This window comes from Capra hircus, chromosome 2, assembly GCF_001704415.2.
Source record: "Capra hircus breed San Clemente chromosome 2, ASM170441v1, whole genome shotgun sequence".
Lineage (NCBI taxonomy): Eukaryota > Metazoa > Chordata > Mammalia > Artiodactyla > Bovidae > Capra > Capra hircus.
In genome coordinates this window covers 17,128,610-17,149,273 of record NC_030809.1, presented here as the reverse complement: position 1 = coordinate 17,149,273, position 20,664 = coordinate 17,128,610, and the positions used below count along the sequence as shown (strand labels likewise).

At 40.0% G+C, this 20,664-nt stretch overlaps 1 protein-coding gene across 1 annotated transcript in view; it reads left to right on the top strand.

Moving 5' to 3' along the window:
* Nucleotides 1-20,664, top strand: part of CAB39 (calcium binding protein 39) — a 97,969-nt gene that overhangs the window by 40,847 nt on the left and 36,458 nt on the right. The window contains exon 2 of the mRNA XM_018058417.1: nt 4,658-4,813. Within this exon, the coding sequence (XP_017913906.1) occupies nt 4,700-4,813 (114 nt within the window). The 5' untranslated portion in view covers nt 4,658-4,699. The remainder of the gene's footprint in view (nt 1-4,657; nt 4,814-20,664) is intronic.

The window sequence follows — 20,664 nt, the reverse complement described above, 5'->3', positions numbered from 1 at the left end:
TTATTATGAACCAGTTTTTTTTTTTTTTGAAGAGACAGGGAAGAGAGTATTTAAAAACTAAATGAATTTTTTCAACTACAGTATATATTTTTGTCCATTTCCTTCATGAACTCCGGTTATGTCTAAAACATAGCTTAGGCAAAATGTAGTTTAAGAAAAACTTTGAACATATGCAATAGTTGAGAAACAGTGAAAACACATAAATCCATCTAGATTTTAAAGTTTCTTACCATATTTTCAAGTGTGGTACTCTGGCTTAGAGGTAGTTGGCATATTTAGGGAACCAAAAGGAAGGACCTCAATGTGGCTGGACCCCCGTAATTAGAGGCTGGAGGACTGTGTGAACTGGAGATGGGTAAAGCCATGGTAGACAGTTTGAGTTTTACCAAAAAGGCAATGAAAAGTTATTGAAGAGCCTTACTCAGGGAACTCTTGCTGTTATTGTTCCCTAGAATTCTCTCAAATCCTTATGGTAAAGGAAGAAAGGGGGAAGTGAGAGCAAGGCAGGTGAGGGATGTCTTACAACCATCTAGAAGTGAAGTGAAGTGAAGTAAAAGTCGCTCAGTCATGTCTGACTCTGTGACCCCGTGGACTATACACTCCAGGAATTCTCCAGGCCAGAATACAGGAGTGGGTAGCTCTCCCCTTCTCCAGGGGATCTTCCCAACCCAGGGATGGAATCCGCGTCTCCTGCATTGCAGGCAGATTCTTTACCAGCTGAGCCACAAGGAAAGCCCTTTAACCATTGTTACTGCAATAGTTCCAGCTTGGGCATCTCCGTACTCTTGGAGACATGTGCCTGGGTGTTTCACATCCTTCACGGACACAGAAGCCTGTGAATAGTTCGGCTTGATGGTGGACCAGGCCCCTTTGAAAGCACCGTCTCCATTCCTGGAAGGAAGCAGAGTGGGCTGGAGAGTTGATTCTCAGTGCTGCATTTGCTATCATTTGGGCATTGTTGGAAGGTCATGAGTTGTTCTGTGAAGGGATTAACCTTTGTTGCTTGTAAGGACTGGGCTTCCCTAGTGGCTTAGATGGTAAAGAATCTGCCTGCAGTGTGGGGGACTTGGGTTCGATCCCTGGGTTGGAAAGATCCCCTGGAGAAGGAACTGGCAACCCGTTTCAGTATTCCTGCTTTGAGAATCCCATGGACAGAGGAGCCTGGAGGGCTAAAGTCCACGGCGTTGCGGAGTCAGACATGACTGAGCGAACAGCACATACACATACACCACAGAGGCACAAGCAAACTGAAGCCTCATGACCAACTCAAACTCAGTTTCTATTTGGTTCCAAATCTTCAGGTGGATTTCAGATAGTTCTTTATTGCTAAAATGAATTAAAGTGATTCATGAAATCTAGTTTAGTCGTCTGTATTTCTTTTAGCTGTGTGTGTGTGCACGCATGTGTGTGTACTATTACATATTTTAGAAACATTAGTTTTCTTACCTACAGATCATGGTCAAAGTCTGCTGGTTCTGTTGGTTCTGTCTGACTTGATGGATTAGTAAGGTTAGTAAATTGGCAGCCTTACTTTTCTGTCATTCAGCCTTCCATGGAAATGTTTTATTAATAGTGCTTTTTATGTATTAAGGATAATTTTATATATCCATTGATTTCTTTAAATTTAGTTTTATGTTAACCAGAATTACATGTGTCAAATTGAAGGAAACAAAAAGTTATAGAAAGGGTTTGTAAAAAAAAATAACAATCCTCCACACTTTTCCTGCTCTCTAGAGGTACAGCCTCTTTTGATCAATTGTTTTGGAATCTTTCTCCACAACTTTAATGAACATGCTAATACTTACATGACACATCCATGATTTCACCATGTTACTTATAACACTGCCTCAGTAGCTGCTTTTATTTTTTTTACTAATCGTAAAGTCAGTAACACAATAAATATGTATTTCTCTTAGCCTTTTAGCAATGTTCTAGGCACATGTATTGTCTGCCTGCTCAGTCATGACTTAGAAGCCATTCACGAATTTTAAACTTCTCTACATTTTCAGTTAATTATTTAGAAAGTTGGATCACAAGTGACATGCAGTAGTATAAGGATAATTAAGCTTAGTACAAAGCAAATTTAGCCATAAGAAATAAATTCTAATGAAGAAGTTTTAAGGGATACTATTTCCTTGTCTTTGATCCCCCAAATCTTGGTTATATTAAATGAGAATTGGTGAATTCGAAGGTGTAAATGAAAGAAATAAAAGGATTTTTATTATTGCACTTAGGCTTTAAAATAAGAACTATGTGATAAAGTTTTTATTTATACATTTTGTAATGTTATTTAAATAGTTCTTATTTATTCTTTTACTTAATAATTATACTTAACTGTATTTTTAAAACAATACATCAAAAGAATATTTAAAGTGTGTGTATGAGAGATGGGGAGGGAGGGCAGAGAGAAAACACAAGCATGTCCTGAAGAGCTGGGACTGGGTTAAAGCCTGCTGAGGAGTGTCCGCCGCTTGTTACTGACTGTATTCCTCTAAGTATGGTTTATTAGTTCATACGTTCAGCAGAATCTTGTCTGCCTGGTGTATTAATTAAGAGAAATGATTGTGGCATGCTTCCCCTTTCCCTCACAAAAGCAGTTTGTATATGTATTCTCTTCGGCAGCTGTGTGTTTTCTTCTGTGACCAGTATTTCATGTGTAGTAGCTGGAAAGTCACTTCTTTCACCACTGAGCAGGAGCTGAAAATAATCTCTGTTGCATAGCACCCTAATATTTCCTGCAAAATAGCCATTAAACATTCCCAGCCTTTACCCAGCATAGACTTGTTTTATCGCTGCTATTATTTGTGGAATACAAATAGGAAGATTATATATTCATAGGATATATTGTGAGTGTGAATTTACTGTTTACAGAGGAGCAGTCTGCATTGCCCTCTACCCTTCTTCAAAATAAATAAAAGAAAAAAGTAATGGAAAAGAGTGATCCAGAATTTGGGTCCCATCTTGCCAGGTAATCAAAGAAAATGTAACAGCCATCTGGGAGTAACTCACCTGTAGTTGATCCAAACTTCTTGTTGTAGAAAAGATATTTAGAAGTAAGTTTATGCATCTTTGAATTTTGAGAACCTGTGTTTGAGCGCATTTCCCTTTGATTAATGAAGATATGGTTTTACTATGATCAAAAGAAGATTTACAAGCTGACAGAGGCGAACTGTGTGTAGGTGACTGATTCGGGCATAGAGATTGATCAAAACAGATCATATCAAACCACGTCAAGAAATAACATACCTGTTCATGATCTGTTAAACCACGTCAAGAAATAACATACCTGTTCATGATCTGTTAGAATTCATTTGCATGTTCTTTTCCCCTAAATGTTTGTTTGTAAACAGACATGCAGCTCTCTGTATCTCAAACTTTAGAGAAGAAACATTCCAACACTTTCTTCCAGTGAAATCTTAGGTGAAGGTCAAAGGAAGTGTTATGATGCTGTGCGGCAGAGAGATTTTATGTTGATCGAAAAAAATAGAGTAGGGTTGGGGTGTCTGAGACCTACCTCTACCCGGGCAGTGGGTGCCAGAGGCAGTTAACTATAGGAGTTTGGAACTCCCAGGTTGAAAGTCACTGAACTAAGTGATCTTTAAGGTTCTTCTCAAAAGTGTTAATCTTTTGGTATCTTATATGAGGTTGTTTAGCGAGGGTGGGTGTAACTTCTTTTAGTTTATTTAGTGAGAGAAATTGTAGCTTCTGACGTGTTCCCATTCCTTTCATCGTTTATCTTGTTAACTGTGTTTATGCATGGTGACTTCTTTGAATAGTTGATACCCCCCTTTTGCCTCATGTAATTGAAACGTTGTCTTCTGCTTCCCACAAAAAATTAAAAACTTTCAGAAGTTCATTGTCCCCAGAACTTATCGAGTGAGTTCCTTCATAGAGAATAGCCATATCCAGGCAGAAAAAAGTACACCATGAAACCATCACTTAAAGAATTTGCAGATCTGACTGGGGAGATGTGCCCAAGGCTCTCTCCAAGGTTCCCTCCAGCCCTGAGCCCTCGGGCCTGACTGAGGAGGAGGATGGGTGTGCCTGCGGGACGCTTAGCAGCAAGCAGCATAAACCTTGAAAAAGTGCATCTGGTGAGACCTAGAGAGTGGGCCTATTGCCAGTGTTTTTTGGCTAAGCCCCTTACTAACTTTTTACCTCAGTTTCCTCAACTGATAGAGGTGTCTATTAACTGGAGGTATAGTCTGGTGATTACGGACACTTTGGATCAACCTGAGCCTGAGCTGGTTTTACCCTTTAGTACCTTGAGCCAGTTTCTTTAAGTCATTCAGCTTTATCTGTAAATGGAAGTAATATAATGTCCTTGGAGAATTGTTTGAAAAGATCCCATAGATTACAGATTCCGTTGCTTAGGAGGGGCCCTGGCAGCACTAGCAGGCCACCAGCATCAGCACCGTCACGTTCCTCTCCAGATGGGGGTTACAAGCGCAGGGGATTAAAAAGGTGTTTTGAAAAGTACAAAGTGTTCTGTAATTCTACAGTCATTTCTTATATATTTGTGGATTCCCTAGGACTGGTTTTGAAACTGATGTGAAATAATTTGCTCAAGCCTGGTTTTCTTCTCAGATTAGGATTTAGAAAGTAGGTCTTCTGTCCGCCTCCTTTTCCTGACTGGTTCCTTGCGCTGTGTCCGCAGGTAGAGCAGGCGGAGCGCAGTGAGGCGCCTGTCGCTGCCGCCATGCCGTTCCCATTTGGGAAGTCTCACAAGTCCCCTGCAGACATCGTGAAGAACCTGAAGGAGAGCATGGCTGTGCTGGAGAAGCAAGACATTTCCGACAAAAAAGCAGAAAAGGTATGTATTTGGCTTTATTTTATATTTTTAATCTTTGGATTAGGAGCACATGTAAGACAAATTATGAGCTGATTTCTAAAAAGCAGTAAATTCAGTTTGTGTTTATTTAAGGTTTTTAAAATATAGTCCAACTCAAGTAGCGCTTGCTGGTGCTATTTAAATTCCACGTATTTTCTCCTGTTCTGCCATCTAACACATATCTAACTTTTTTCTCAAGTTTTTCACTTGAAGTTTCCAATTTTATTTTAACTTTTGGGGTTTTTGTTGTTGATGTGGTTTATCTGATTTCTAAAATCAGTGTTTCCACTGGTAGTCTGCCATGGGAGATACCTCTCCTGATTTTGTGTTTCCTGTATCCCTGACAAGTATCTTCTACCCAGTCATCACAGTCTAAAATGTGACTTTCATCCCAGTTTGTCTCCCGCCCCGAGAAGCATCAACTTTCACGAAATAGCATGAACCTCTACTGCTTCCTGAGAGGTTTAGGAATTGATCCCAACTTCCATTCCTACTTGACAAAAATTCTCATGACCTTATGGACCGTAGTAGTAGCCTCCTGAGGGCTCTTTCTGAAATGTCTCCCCTCCTTTAACCCTTCAGTTCAGCCTTCTCGCGTAGTGCATGAGACCCTTTGTGGCCTGGCCTGCGCGGCTCTCGGTGGACTTTAACCCTTCTTCCTTGCTCTGTGTGCTCTGCCAGTCTTGGCCCCTCTCTGTTCATGGAAGCAGTTGAGAGCAGTCAGCTAGCTGTACTGTCTTTGTCTTGTTCCACTGCCCCGCACCAGTTTCCCTTAGCCCTCATTCATTTTTCAGAACCAGCCTCTTCATCTGGTTTTCCCAGATGGCTTTCCAGAATACTCCCTCTCCTGACCTTATCCTTACCCCTAAAACAAATATCCACCATTTGGCCACCTCCTTTGGAAACAGCCGGACTGCTGCTGTCTTCAACATGGTTTTATTTGCATCATATTTTTGTCTTCCTTTCTAGACTTTGAGCTCTTTGACCCATGTGTCATTTCTGGCCCGCCTTTGCCCTCCATGGTACCTGTCTCCCCATGGGCTGAACGCCTGATAATTCATTGGATGAGTGCTTGAGTGGAACAGTTTCCATCCTTTCTTTTATTTTAGGAAGTTGTTTTCTGTTTTGAGTTGACAGTTAAATTGCATCATTTCTACCATCTTTTTAAGTTTGAGGTTCTGTGGTTTACCTGTATCCTTATAAAGAAAAGAATATCACAGTCATGGGATTAAGATTTGTAATTATAGGCTATTTAGTTATATAACTTCCTGTCATTGGAAGCAGTGTACAATTAGTGAAGTTTGGTATAATGCAGCTTTTCTTCCATAGAAAGTCTGTAGACAATTTCTTGTATACCTTAGTAAGATATATAGGTAACTGTTAATAATATGATGAAGTGAACTTCTTTTAAAAATGGCTGTTATATTATTTTGGTTGAAGTATATAAAGAAAATCTGGCCTCATACAGATGCATAATTGGGAAAGAGGAGTATTTTAATAGCCTTTCGGATTTTTGAAGTTTCTGATACCACATGAATATTCACCAGTTGATAGTTTCTTAGTTGTAATAGACTCAAAGTGTATAAATGGACTTCTCATACTCTCTACTTTGAAGAGGTTCTTTATCCATACATAACTTTGTTACAGGCATTGGTCATTTAGAAATTGTTGGATCATTGACTTATATCTTCCAAATGTTGACACATTATTCAGTATCAAAAATTCACACTCTAAAATTACACTACTGTGATCTCAGAAAAGTAAAACTTTTAGAACGTGGTCAAACTTCCTCGTGTTGTATTCAAATTTCAAAATTCACGTTTGGCAAAAATACTGTTTGTTGGTTGTTTTTCTTAAGGTGACAGGTTCAGTTTGTTTATTTTTGAAAAAATACCTGCCAAGGATACAACCCTGAATAATTTGTCAGATTTTCTTTCAAGGAAAAGTGATATTGCATGAAGAATACTGCTTGTTCAGCACATAGCCCAAGCGTTATTATACAAATACTTTTCTTCAGGACAAGCAGCCATACTTCTGGAAGGGGCAGAAGGTGCTTTGTGTGTACTTCCCATTCAGTTCAGTTCAGTTCAGTCTCTCAGTTGTGTCCAACTCCTTGCATCTGCATGAACTGCAGCACACCAGGCCTCCCTGTCCATCACCAACTCCCGGAGCCTACCCAAACTCATGTCCATTGAGTTGGTGATGCCATCCAACCATCTCATCCTCTGTCGTCCCCTTCTTCTCCTGCCCTCAGTCTTTCCCAGCATCAGGGTCTTTTCAAATGAGTCAGCTCTTTGCATCAGGTGGCCAAAGTATTGGAGTTTCAGCTTCAACATCAGTCCTTCCAATGAACACCCATGACTGATTTCCTTTAGGATGGACTGGTTGGATCTCCTTGCAGTCCAAGGGACTCTCAAGAGTCTTCTCCAGCACCACAGTTCAAAAGCATCAATTCTTCGGTGCTCAGCTTTCTTTATAGTCTAACTCTTACATCCATACGTGACTATTGGAAAAACCATAGCTTTGACTAGAAGGACCTTTGTTGGGAAAGTAATGTCTCTCCTTTTTAATATGCTATCTAGGTTGGTCATAACTTTCCTTCCAAGGAGTAAGTCTTTTAATTTCATGGCTGCAGTCACCATCTGCAGTGATTTTTGGAGCCCCCAAAAATAAAGTCAGCCACTGTTTCCCCATCTATTTCCCATGAAGTGATGGGACCGGGTGCCATGATCTTAGTTTTCTGAATGTTGAGCTTTAAGCCAATCACATCAAATGTTCCCGCTTGCAGGTCAAAATTTAATGAATTATTTTTCTGCTTCCTCATACTACTGTTAAGTGAAACAGTTTTTTAAACTGAGTGCGTGAGGATGGAAAAACTACAGTGATAGCTGTTGTAACTCTGGCAAGAGGTCAGCACCATCATTGCAAATGGTTGTGGTCGAAAAGGGCAAATTATGTATTTACATTGATAAGAAAACAGTTTTGACCTTATTGACCCCTTGAAAGGGTCTCAGGGAACCGTTTTTGGTAACATAGAGGTTGAGAAATCCTGATCTAAACCTAAGGAAGAATAGACCTCCTGCTATTAGGATGAACAAAGCAAAGAGAATTAGTTGAACTTTTGAAAAATAAGTTTTGCTTCAAAGAAAGGGGACAACTTTGAAGACCGGTTGATACAAATTACTTATTCTGGAATAGATTAGGAATAGAGAGGAAGACCCTGAACTTTGTAGTTTCACTTTCTTGTCAAGATTCAGGAGACATTGCTAATATAAGTGGTAAAAAGGGAAGTGAGACCTGAAAACAATGGAAAGATAAAATATTATCATTAAATTGAACACCCTGAAAAACTACTTTGATATCATATTTAAAACTGAAAACTTGAAGGTTAGGATGCTTTGTATGATTTGTTACGTAGCATTGTTCTGGAAATTCTAGGCAAAGCATAAAGAAATGGTTTAGAAATGAAAAATACATCTATTTCAAATAAAGAAGGGAAATTACAGTGTTGACATATTTGTATATCTTTACAAAGCACAGAGGAATCAATGTGAATATGAGAGTTCACTAGGGCAGCTAAATACAAAATCCATAGCTTCCCTAAATATCAATCAAAATGATCTAGAAATTATAATTTTTTAAAAAGTATTTTATTTGTAGTAACAACAAATAAATAGGGATCTGGGAGTACTTTTATTAGGAGGTATGCAGAACCTGTCCATGTCATTGGACAGAATAAGCTTAAAGCAATTCCATTCACATCACAGCAGGATCTTTTTGTACCTTGACAAAAAATGATTATGAAGTTCTGAAAGAATAAAGAGCTGTAAAGTTGTGCTGGAATTTAAGGAATATGAATTCTACTTTGTTTTGAAGCAAAGCACACATTTCATACATCCCGATCATGAGTAGTGAGACACCATCCTTCTAGTTGTTCAGGCCAAAAGACTTGAGTCATCCATGACTCCTTTCATACTTCCCAAATGCAATTCATGAGCAAGTTCATCCACTTACTTGGGGCGGGGAGTGTTAAAAAGCCAGAGTCTAATGACTCCTTCACCCCATTTTCCTGGTTCCCACTCTGGCCTAAGCTGTTATCTTTGCTCTGCATTGCTGCAGTGTTCTTCTAACTGGTCCCCCACAACCATAATGATTCTTTCAAAACATGCGTCAAATAATATTTCCCTTACAGTAAAAGTCAAAATCCTTACAGGAGCTGAACTAAGTTCTACAGGTCAAATCCTGCCTAGGCCTGTTTTTGTAAGGCTCATGAGATAAGAATGGTTCTTACATTTCTAAAGGATTGGTTTTAAAAGCAAAGAAAACTCTGCAACAGAGACTGTGTGGCCTGTAAATCTTAAAATATTTCCTGTTTGGTGTTTTTAACTAAAAATAAATGCCCATCCTTGCCCTGGTCAGTCAGGCCCGTCCCTTCTCCTAGTATTCCCCCCAGTGTCGGCTTGCCTTTCCTCCTGCATTCCAGTCCACCCCTGCCTTGAGGCTTTTGCATTGGGCTGTTCCCTTTGCCTGGAATGTTCTTCCCCCAACTCTCTGCTTGTTTTGCCCCCTTGTTGCCTTCAAGGCTTTGCTCAAATATTGCTTTCACCCAACCCTCTATTTAAAGTGCAGCCTCAGTTCAGTTGAGTCACTCAGTCATGTCCGACTCTTTGCAACCCCATGAATTGCAGCATGCCAGGCCTCCCTGTCCATCACCAACTCCTGGAGTTCACTCAAACTCACGTCCATCAAGTCGGTGATGCCATCCAGCCATCTCATCCTCTGTCGTCCAATCCCTCCCAGCATCAGAGGCTTTTCCAATGAGTCAACTCTTCACATGAGGTGGCCAAAGTCCTGGAGTTTCAGCTTTAACATCATTCCTTCCAAAGAACATCCAGGGCTGATCTCCTTTAGGATGGACTGGTTGGATCTCTTTGCAGTCCAAGGGACTCTCAAGAGTCTTCTCCAGCGCCACAGTTCAAAAGCATCAATTCTTCGGCACACAGCTTTCTTCACAGTCCAACTCCCACATCCGCACTTGACCACTGGGAAACCAGAGCCTGGACTAGACCCCAGCATTCCTGTTTACCCGATCTTGCTGTTTTCTGTGTGTCACTTAACATCTTTAATATACTTAATGGTTCTTTAGAATTAGTTCTTCCCTCTGTTAGAACATAAGCCTTCCAGAGACAGCTCCATAATTACTTTTATTTATTGAAAATGGAATTCAGAGTTAACATGAAACACTGTCAGCTTGTATCTCTTCTAAACTCTTTAGTGTCTACTGAATAGGATAAAACATGTATTACTGAGTATTCTGTAATAATTTGTATGTTGAGTTTATGACCAATAAGAGTATCCCAAGCTGGTATCTTCTGAATTTTATGATGGTGGCCAAGTATCACATTCCTTACAGTACTACCACCCACACAAACAGTGAGATAAATGACCCTTCTCAAGAGGTCTACCCTGTAAGTCCTAGTATCTTCCATATTGTTTTGTGTTTATTAATTATCTTCCTGTGTAGTTCAGTATGCTCAATGGACACTTTTCATGATTGGATGAATAATTATACCCAGTGGATCTAATTAATGGATAACCAAGCACCTAGGCAGGTTTTTGGTGACCTGTTGCAGGATACTGTCCCCAACTCGAAACTTTTGATAACATTTATTATCACTGAAGAAGGGCTTAATTAACAGAGCTTGTGAATGACAGAAATTGGAGAAGAATAGAAGACTCTGTAGGTGACTAAATCGGGCACCAAAGAAGGGTTAATTAGCTGGAGAAGGGGGGCAGGAGGAAGGATATGATTATAACTGATAAAGTGCAGCACAGATACAAGTATCGCTCTGTATCAGGGTCTGAAAAAGCAGACGGGATACCAAAGGAGAAAATAAAATATAATCACTAAAAGTATTTGATTAAACCAAAAGAAGGCAGAAAAAGAGGAAAGAACAGCAGTATAGAGTGGATAAAACAAATGGAAAACAAATACCAAGATACTAGACTCAAATGTACTGTATTAATAATCACATTTAGTATAAATGTCTGAATACTCCAGTTAAAAGGCAGTGCTTGTCAGGTTGGATATGAAAGTCCTAACTGAATAAATTTAGAGATTATCATATTAAGGGAAGTATGTCAGAAAGAGAAAGACAAATACCATATGATACCACTTCTATGTGGAATTTTTAAAAAATGATATAAATGAACTAATTTACAAAATAGGAATAGACTCACAGACGTAGAAAACAAATTTGTGGTCTCCAGAAAGTATAGCAGGGATAAATTGGGAGTTTGGGATTAACATACACATTACTATATATAAAATAGATAAACAACAAAGACCTGCTGTACAGCACAGGAAACCATATTCAGTATCTCATAATAGCCTAAAATGGAAGAGAATCTGGAAAAGAATGTTACACATGCAACTGAAATCGCTTTGCTGTGCACCTGAAACTAGCACACTGTTATGAACTAGCTATACTTCAGGTTTTAAAAGTGGTTAGAAAGAGGAAAAGTCCTGACTGTATGTGCCTACAAGAAATGCGCTTTGAAGACAAGTAAAAGGAAGGAGAAAGATAGATCATGTTAGCACTTGTCAAAAGAAGACTGAAATAGCTTTATTAATATCAGACAAAAATAGATTTCCAAGAAAATAGTATCAGGGATAGTTATTTCATGATAAAATAGGGGTCAGTTAATCCAAGGGATATTACAACCTTAAATGTTTATGCACCTAATAACAGCTTTAAAACAAAGCAAAAACTCATTAAACTATGAAGTGAAACAGTTAAATCCACAATTAAAATTGGAAATTTTAATACTCCAGTCTCAGTGATTGATAAAAGAAGTCTGTTAGGCATCAGTGAGACAGAAGAGAGAATCCAGAAATAAAACCTACATGTGAATGGAAATTTTTTGCCAAAGATGAAAATGCAGTTCAGTGGAGTAAGGATAGTAGTTTTAATAATTGGTGCTGAAACAACCTGATAGCCACATGTGCAAAAAATATGTTGGACCCATGCCTCATGTCATATACAAAAATTAATTCAAAACGGATCACACAACTGAATGTAAAACATGAAATTTTAAAGCACCTGGGAAACAGGAGAAAAATGTTTATAACCTTGGGATAGGCAAAGAATTCTTAGATTTGATACCAGAAGCATACTCTATAAAAGAAAAAAATAATAAATCGTAATTCATCAGCACTAGAACCATCAAGTCTTCTAAAGACACTGTTAAAAGAATGAAATTACAAACCACGGACTGAGAAAATCTTTGCAAAGCATATATTTGATGAAAGATTACATCAAGAATACTTAAGGAACTCTCAAAACTTTATAAGAAAACCAAAAAAAAAAAAAAAGGATTCCGTATACACTTCACCAAAGATGATACACAGATTTCAGATAAACACTTGCAAAGATGTTCATCATAGGAAATTGCAAAGTAAAGCTATGATGAGATAACCATTACACACCTATCACGATGGCAGGTATTGAAAATACCAGCTATATCAAATGTTAGTGGTTATGGTGAGCAATTAAAACTGCTGGTAGGAATGTAAGATAATATAGCTACTTTGGAAAACAGTTTGTCAGTTTCTGGAAAAGCTGAACTTAAATCTAGCCATTTCACTCCCACGTATTTACCCAAGAGAGCGAGAAACATATGTCCATACAAAGACTCAACATAAATGTTCATAGCAACTTTATTTGGAAGAGTCCAAAACAGGAAGTAGCCCAAGTGTGTGAATAAACCGGTTGTGACACATCCATAGAATGGAATACTAGTCAGCAATAAAAAGGAACAAACTCTTGCTGTATACAGCAGCATGAATGAATCTGAAAATACCGTGTTAAGTGAAGGAAGCCAGGTTATAAAGAATACATAATGCATGATTTTGTGTATATTACAGAACTGTGAATAGCCGCAGTGACAGAGGTAGATGAGTGGTGGGCCGGTTGGAGTGGGGTTGGTGGCATGAGGGGATTATAGCAGGATCATGGCCATCACGGATATGCTCGCTTGTCTTAGAGCTGTGTGCCTAAGTCCAGAGTTATCAGCTTGTACACTTTAAATAGGGCTTCCCTTGTGGCTCAGCTGGCAAAGACACTGCCTGCAGTGAGGGAGACTGGGTTCAAGCCTTGGGTTGGGAAGATCCCCTGGAGAAGGGAAAGGCTACCCACTCCGTATTCTGGCCTAGAGAATTCCATGGACTGTATAAATATGGACACTTTAAATATGTGTGTTTTGTTGTATGTTAAATGTAACTCAATTAGAAGGGAAAAGGACTCTCCATGTAGCAGCTGAGGTATAGGTGACTTAGAACCATAGATGGTTCTATTCCTAAGAAGGAATAGACCATGTAATAAAGCATCCAGAGAGACTGTTGAAAGCCTAGGTCGCAATGGTAGAGAAACAGCAGCCTCAGAGTGACCATCTTCTGCTCTGTGTAGACAAGTCCATACTGAGTTTGTAGAGAAGCTCAAGTGTTGAGAGGGGAGTGACCAGGTTAGCACCGAAATTCAGAGTCCTGCCATGAGAAACAGTTGAAGGAATTGGAGATGTAGAGAGAGAATCAAATTTGAGTCCTAGTGCTCTTAGTAAAATGTTCTTAGGGGCTCATTTTATGTTAGAGAAGCTTCCAAACTGACAGAAGATAGACTTAAGACCTGTGAGTGGAGATAAAACAGGGAGTCCAGTTTCATCTTGATATTCGGGAAAATAAGTGGAAGTTAGCTTCCACGGGAGATAGCAAGTTTCCTGTCTCAGGGTTTGTGTTGGTGTGGTGATATAACACCGTTACTTTGCAAAATGCCTTTATAGAAAATAGGCCCCCATCTTATTTCGAGGTAAAATAGTTATTATTCTCATGATCCACGTGAAGAAAGCTTGTTTCCAAGGACATTCATTATAGTAAAATCAGAGGTGGTATTCACTCCTAGCTCTGCTAAACCTGTGGTAAAATTTTAACTTTATCTCCTTTGTTCTTGATATCCATGGGCATTTTCTCATTCATTTCTTGTGATCTTATAAACAAAATGATAAATATAACATTGAGTGTTTCTTTTTTAATTGTATGTTGATATTTTTCCTTATTCTGTATGGTACACAGTTACCATATTAAGAATTGTCTGTAATAGAAATAGATTACTCCCTTAGGAACTGGGTCATACCTTTTAAAGAGAATTTGAAAACTTTCCTTATACCTTTAGAAAAAAGTGGTTTATCTTACCATCTTTATTTTTAGGTAACTGGAGCATGGGAGTCGTTTGGAATGGAATTTGTTCTCTCATTGCTCACAGCCACAGAGATCTGGTATACAAAATGACTGTTTACACACTCTTTGCCACTGCATGCTATATAAAGAAGGTATAGCTGCCTTGCTCAGCTCATACTTGGTTCTCTTCATCACTGTGAATGCATGTGTTCACAGGATTGAATAGCTATATTCACTCATTTCATGGGAGGACTAAGTTTGCTGGCATATTTAAGAGGGGGGAAGGGAGCAGTCTTTTCATAGCATAGCCATTTAACAGTGACTCATGGTTACTAAACTTGTTTAGAGTAATCTTTGACACCAGAAGGTTATTAATAGGCTTTTCTTAGCCCATGATTTTTTAGTTTAGTATACTCAGATATTTTCTTTCATAGAGAGACACATATATATATATAGGATTTTTTTAATTTAGAAATTAATATGATAATAAAATTGGTCTTATTTTTGAGTATTTAGTGCCAGCAATGTTCCTCAGTTTACTTCTAGATTCCATCTTACATCTTTTATCTTAATTTACTTTAAGAACTTCCTTTTTCAAATGAGGTCATCTAATAAATCGCTTTTTGAGAATGAATTGATATTTGAGGCAATAAATATAGGCTGGAGATATTTAGAGGATTTTTGTTTAAAATTGTTCTTTTGCATAAGAGTGGGTATAAAGAAGCTCAAAAATGTATAATACAAAATAATAAATGATATGAGCCCCCTCCACCTCAAAAAAATCTGTGTTTTTTAAGGAATTTCTCAATAATAACAATTAGTTGCATGTAAATTAGAATAAACTTGATTATATAAACCAGTAGTGAACAGAAGAATGAAAAATTCTGCTTAATAGATCACTTCAAAATTTTTTCTAAAAAGACGACTTTATAAATAACAGTTCTCATCTGATTTGTTACCTTCTGTGGAGTTTCATACGCACAGTAATTGTCAGGACAGGTTTTTATTTTGTTGTTTGCTTTCAAAAGATGACAATAGAAGTAATTACTGTCATCGCTTCATTGTCACCTTTTGCAAAGGATTCCCAACTTGATTGAATCCATAGACATTTTAGTGCCCTTCCAGGGCACATGTATCAAATTTTGTCTTTGTTCTTAAGGAATTTATAATCTAGTAGAAGGGCTTCCCTGGTAGCCCAGATGGTAAAGAGTCTACCTGCAATGCAGGAGACCTGGGTTTGATCCCTGGGTCAAGAAGATGCCCTGGAGAAGGGAATGGCACCCACTGTAGTATTCTTGCCTGGAGAATTCCAAGGACAGAGGAGCCTGGTGGGCTACAGTCCCCAGGGTCAGAAAGAGTCGAACACGACTGAGTGACTAACACACACAGAGGAAATAGACATGTCAAATAATAAAATACAGTATAAAGATACTTGGAGAAGGCACTGGCAACCCACTCCAGTACTCTTGCCTGGAAAATCCCATGGATGGAGGAGCCTGGTAGGCTGCAGTCCACGGGGTCGCGAAGAGTCGGAGACGACTGAGTGACTTCACTCTCACTTTTCACTTTCATGCATTTGGAGAAGGAAATGGCAACCCACTCCAGTGTTCTATGGCTGGAGAATCCCAGGGACGGGGGAGCCTGGTGGGCTGCCGTCTATGGGGTCGCACAGAGTCGGACACGACTAAATCGACTTAGCAGTAGCAACAGCAGTATGTGTTCATTCCAAAAATTAGGGAAGTTCAGCAGAGCATAAAAGGGAAACTAAAGCTCATCCCCAGTCCACTCCTGCATGCAGTGACTACTGTTAATGTAGTGGGACAGCCTCTAGGATTCTCATTCATATTTGCAGTCTCTCTCTCTTTCTGGGGCAGGTAAGTTACTCAACCCGAGGTCATGTTGTTTTAGGTCCTGGTTTGTTAATTTTAAATCTTTGCATGTCAATATAGATCTACTTAATTGTTTTCAAAGCTTGCCATAATCTTCCATTTTATGGGTACATCATTACTTAACTAGTTCCATTCAGGTTTTTTTTTTTTTGCTGTGTCTTGCAGCTTACATGGGATCTAAGTTCCCTGATAGAACTCATGTGCCCTGCAGGGAAGTACAGAATCCTAACCCCTGGGCCTCCAGGGAATTCCCAGAGATAACTTTTACTTCTGATCTTTTCACTGTGGTAAATGACCCTGCTTGTACTTACATTTCTGTGTAATTATCTGTTTCCCCAGGGTAAATTCCTTAGACGTATAATGGGTGACTCAGAGGGATTGCACCTTTTAGAGCTTTTTGGTTTTTTGTTATATTTTACTAAATTGCCCTCCAATAAAGTTGTACCAATTTATTTTTCTACTACCAATGTATCTTCCAGAAGTCTTTGTTTCTGATAGGAGGGGGAAAATATTTTACCATTTTCTATTCAGTCCAGTCGCTCAGTTGTGTCTGACTCTTTGTGACCCCATGGACTGCAGCACGCTAGGCACTGCCATCACCAACTCCCAGAATTTACTCGAACCCATGTCCATTGAGTCAGTGATGCCATCCAGCCATCTCATCCTCTGTCGTCCCCTTCTCCTCCTGCCTTCAGTCTTTCCCAGCATCACGGTCTTTTCAAATGAGTCAGTTCTTTGCAGTTTATCATTTTAAGCTAATATTATTATATTTGCTTATATTATAAAGTAGTATATCTTCTCTAAGATATCTATTTGTCAAGAATATCTTCTTGTCTTTTAATTTCTGAATTAGCTATATCTGTACTTCAACATTTTACTCTTGCTGTGCTTAAGTGTGGTATGAATTAGTAAGTTAGGCTTAACAAGTAACTTTTATCTGTTAAAACTTGGGGCAAAGGGGAGAGCATACCCAGTCTTGTACTCCACCAGGTAAACCCTGTACCTCCATCTGTGAGTAGACATCTTGTCACCTTTCACCTCCTACCATGAGGCCACTTTGGAGCCTTCTGAGTAGTTGGGCTTTGTTGGGACCAGAGGAGGTGTGGGTGGTAAGGACTGTGAGCACTGCAGGGACGTGGTCTGCAAGCCCTAGTGGGAGAGTGAGGAATACCTCTGATGTGAAAATGTTTCTTGCATCACAGCTTTGCATGTGAGTGGTTGCCACTGATGATGGTAAAATGGTACAGGGGTGGGTAGTGTGGGAACATAGGGTTCAGGGGAAGAGATTTAATATGATCCCTGAAGTTTTGGAAGTCTTGAACTTGGCCACTAATGTTAGGCTTGCTAGTTGCTTTTTTTCCACCTCTTTGTATTTTTTAACGAGAAAGCAGACAGCAGGGAAGTCTCACAGCCTTAGTTCTAATTGGGGGAGTTATAATGGGCACAACCCTTAAAAATTTGAAGTATTTACTTGTCTCTTCACCCTGGTAGGTAAAGAAGTGTGGTTCTGATACTGTCACTAGTGAGGTGAATAGTTGGTATGAACTTTAGAGTATTGGTTGCTATTTAAGTAGATCCTGTACCTTACGTTGTTTGATGTAAAAATATTTTTTAAGATACTGATTAGAAATAAAGTTGTCTCCAACTGGTTATTTGTGGGAGTCAGTGAGGCTTCGTGGCATGGGCTTAATCTGCCTGCCCCCAACCCACCCTACCCAGGCCTTGCCTCTGAGAAGCTCCGCCAAGCCTTAGACCTTTTCCTCTGTGACTCTGCTCAACAGAGGTGTCCTCAAACTCCCACTATATGGCTGCGTTAGTAGAATCACACAGAGTAAACCACTTCTCTGAAGCTGCAAGGAAACAACCAGGAGCTTAAAGTTCTGTCTCTCTCACCTAGACAAGTCAGCAGCAAGTGAGTGAGGCACAGTCCACATTTTCCAGTCAAGTGAGTGGGCTTATCATGGGAGTAGGGGTGGAGGGCAGTTCTCTCACATGTTTTTCTTCATGACCAGGTTATTTATAAAGCAGTTGGCCACTGTTAGTAGTCTATACCCATGAAGCATATTAATAATACTCTGAGGCTCACTGGCCACGTAAGTGTAGTATCTGTGTCTCAGAACACCACATTTTACTGACAAAATGTCCCAGCCGGTTAGTTCAGTGTTAACAAAACCATGGAAGGCAGACTGTGTGTCAGTCGCTGTCTCATACACGGTGGAGGGAGGAGGGTAAGCAGGCCCTTTCTGAAGCCCTTGAGTGTTAGGGAAATGAGAGGTGTGGAGGAGAGGCTCGAGCAGTACAAGGTGGCGGGGAGACAAGGTGGCAACTGCTGCAGCAGGAGAGAATGGCGGGAGCCGGGACGGGCTCTGGAGGGCAGAGGAGTAGTGTGGCATCCAGGCCGCTGGAGCAGAGACAGAGCCTCCAGGGCAAGAGTAGAGGAGAATTGGGAGGACCTTTACTGGGGATTTGACGCCTTAAGGAAAGGAGTGGTCCCAGCAGCCATCTGGCCCTGCAGCCTTGCATGAGGCCACAGGACTGACAGAGTTGTGGCGGGGCGGGGCGGGGGGCCTTTGAGGCAAGGCCAGCCTTGCTGTGTAGGGGCCTTTTCTCTGGCATCCATACTAAGAACTGGGTAGGAGGGCTGCCTCTAACCTGTGAAGTAAAAGCAAAATAACCAGATTGTTTAAATTTTAAAACTGGTAAAACGAGTACTGCAAAAGAGTACCGTTCCCCAAATGTTAACATTTTATGTAGCCGCAGTACAATGATCAAATCAGGAAGCTAACACTGATATGCTGTACTTCTACTACTAACTAATCCACAGATCTTTTCACATTTCCACTGTTGTCCTGCTAATGTGTTTTTTTCTGGGCCAGGATCCCATTCAGGATCCACATTTCATTTAGCTGTAACATCTCCTTGGTCTCCTTTAATCAGGAAGAGTTTCTCAGCCTTTGACTTTTATGACCTTGGCACTTTTGAAAAATACTGGCCAGTTATTTTGCAGACTGTCACTTAATTTGGGTTTGGCTGATATTCCTCATGAGTCAATGTAGGTGATGCCTTTTTTGGCAAGAAAAACACAGAAGTGATGTCGTGCGCTTTCCAGTGTGTCCTTTGAGGAGGTGCACGAGGTCAGTAGTCTCAGCGCTGTTCACAGGTGATCACATGGTTAAGGGGCATCTCCGTGTAAAAAGACTGTTTCTGTTTCTAGTAAGTCTCTTAGGGGAGTGAGCATCTTTGTTTAAAAGTCCCCCAAATGATTCTGGTGTATCTCCAGGGTTGAGACAGAGAATGGCAGAAACAAATCAGGGTGGATTGAGGGAGTCTAAGATGTTTTCAAGTCTTGTCTCAGTATGGGGGAAGTGAAGCTAGCTGTTCAGATATGGACCAGAGAAAGAGAGCTAAGGTCTCTGGAGGAAAGTGGAACAGTTTTGGAATATTTGTTGCTGGGAGTGGCCAGTTGAGAAATCCATCCAGTTTGAAGGAATGTTTCTGGCTGAATGAAGGTAGTTGAACAGCATGAATTTTCGTGAACCAGGTGTATACAGATTCCATCACCTTCTCTACCCTGTGGCTAAAGCAGAGAAAGTTTTCAGTAAAGAACATCCGATGTTGTTTAGGGAAGCAAGAGAACTGGAACTGTGAGCACGAGCAGCCCCGAAGCTTGCACGCTTAGCAGGACAGGTAGAACATGACCATTAAGGAGCCCAGGAGATGAGGTGTCATGGTGACCTCAGCAGCTTGACAAGGGTACAGTTGTGAGGAGCTGTAAGTGTGAATAGCTTACTTAGTAGGTGTGAGGGGACAAGCTGGGAGGTGGCAGATAAGGCGGATGTGGTCAGAGGCAGAGAACATGTGGCAGAACGCAGGCTGGCCAGATAACAGGCACTGGGCAGGGTCCCTAATGTGAACGCTGATGAAGGGAACCAAGTGAAATCTAAACGAGAACAGCTAAGTTTATTTATTCTGTACGTGGCATCTTCATTCAGTAAATTCTTGCTGCATCGCCTTTTCTGGTGAAACACTTCATAAGCTTTTCAGATCATGTTTAGTTTAATATATGGTCATTTTTATTTCTTTTTTAAGCTTTTTTCAAAAAATCAACTTGTAATTTATCTATGTAGTGGGGACACAAATGGTTGAAATATGCATAAAATTAGAAGTCATCAATTGAGATATGAACTTGATTATTCTCATATATCAGAACTGTTAATAAAAAGTTGATGAATTTTAGGGAATTCCCTGGTGGTCCAGTGGTCAGGACTCAATGCTTTCCCTGCTGAGGGCACAGGTTTGATTGCTGGTTGGGAGTGAGGCCAAAAAACTAAAACATTAGAAGTTGATGGTTCTTAGCCTTTCTTTTCTGCCATGCTGCTGATCACCCCATGTGGACGGTGACTAGCCACGGAAGTGCTCAGCTGCGGAAGTCTCTTGTCCCCAGTGCCAGTCTCTACTCGGAGTAGTGTGAGTCAGCCTTTTATGTGTCAGGCCCTGTTCTAGTCTTCAGCTTTTTATTTGGCAGTTTTTCAAGGTTTGATTGGTAGACCTGTTTACATATGTCAAGCTGTATACTTAGTTATTTGTTAGAAATCTTAAAAATTTAGGGAGGGGCATGTACACCCGTGGTGGATTCATGTCAATGTATGGCAAAACCAATACAGTATTGTAAAGTAAAATAAAGTAAAAATAAAAATTAAAAAAAAAAAATT